General features: G+C 39.9%; 1 protein-coding gene across 1 annotated transcript; it reads left to right on the top strand.

Annotated features, from left to right (window-relative positions):
• Positions 1 to 295: 295 nt before the first annotated feature.
• LOC106477858 (zinc finger BED domain-containing protein 5-like) lies at positions 296 to 1,174 on the top strand (the record flags this gene model as incomplete). The annotated part of the gene is made up of 1 exon (XM_013938380.1): positions 296 to 1,174. A coding segment is annotated over one exon (879 nt), but the record flags the coding sequence as incomplete, so codon positions are not given.
• Between the last annotated feature and the right edge of the window lie 9 nt (positions 1,175 to 1,183).

Raw genomic sequence — 1,183 nt, 5'->3', positions numbered from 1 at the left:
TGTTAAAATTCTGCAATCAACTGATAAAACCGGTACAATGCTGAGCGAGACGATAACTGCTTCGAGGCTTCACGAGGCAGTCGCGCGTGCGTCGTATCAGCCAATGAAATGACTGAAATAGACGGTGTGAAGCGTCTTGGCATGCGCGTGATCCTAGGCCAACCAGTGTTTTAATTGTGTCAAATCGAGTGGCAAGTCGAAATTGTCTGTTTTACTCAGATTTTGAATCCGATGTTTTTTCGAATTTACTCAGCCCTTCGTGTAATGGATAAATGGTTAAAGAAGTCAGTTGAAGTTGTGACAATGAGTCTTCAGTGAATCAAAACGAAGAAAAGTCAGGTCAATCAAAACGAAGAAAAGTGGTGAGAAAGTATGATTCCAAGTACTTAGAAATGGGATTTACATGGAATGGAGATGAAGAAGATCCACGACCACTATGTGTTATTTGTTGTGATCAACTTGCAAACGAGAGCATGTGCCCAAACAAATTGCGTCGCCATATTGAGACGAAGCATCCCGAGTTGAAAGACAAACCCCTCGAATTTTTTGAAAGGATGCTAAGCAAGTTGAAGACAGGACAGAGCATTATGCAACGTTACACCAAAGTTAATGAAAAATCTTTGTACGTGTCCTACCTGATCAGTTTGAGAATTGCGAAAGCTGGTTTGCCACATACAGTTGGAGAGACTTTAGTTCTTCCAGCTATAAAAGATACAGTTAAAGTTTTCTTTGGTGATAAGAGTGAACAAGAAATTGAAACAATTCCTATTTCTAATAACACAACAGTCACGCATAGGATCGATGAAATGTCTCGATGGATAGAAAATCAGCTAGTTCAAAGAGTTCGTGAAAGTACAATTTTCTTCTTACAACTAGATGAATCTACGGACGTACAAGGTCTGTGCCAGGTACTTGTTTTTGTGCGTTATATATGGAACTCCAAACCTCATGAAGATATGTTGTGCTGTGAACCAGTCAGTCGAAGTACTAGCAATGATATTTTTAAGACTGTTGATACTTATGTCAAAACAAAAGGTCTTGATTGGAATAAATGTGTCGGAATATGTACGGACAAGGCACGGGCTATGTGTGGTAAAAACAGTGGTCTGGTGACCAGAATACTTGAACTTAATCCAAACACATCATGGACTCACTGCAACCTTCACAGAGCAGCGTTAGTATC

This window comes from Limulus polyphemus, unplaced genomic scaffold (genome assembly GCF_000517525.1).
Source record: "Limulus polyphemus unplaced genomic scaffold, Limulus_polyphemus-2.1.2 Scaffold86329, whole genome shotgun sequence".
NCBI classification, from domain to species: Eukaryota; Metazoa; Arthropoda; class Merostomata; order Xiphosura; family Limulidae; genus Limulus; species Limulus polyphemus.
Note: the sequence above shows the minus strand (reverse complement) of the source record. Positions and strands in the feature narration are given on the sequence as shown.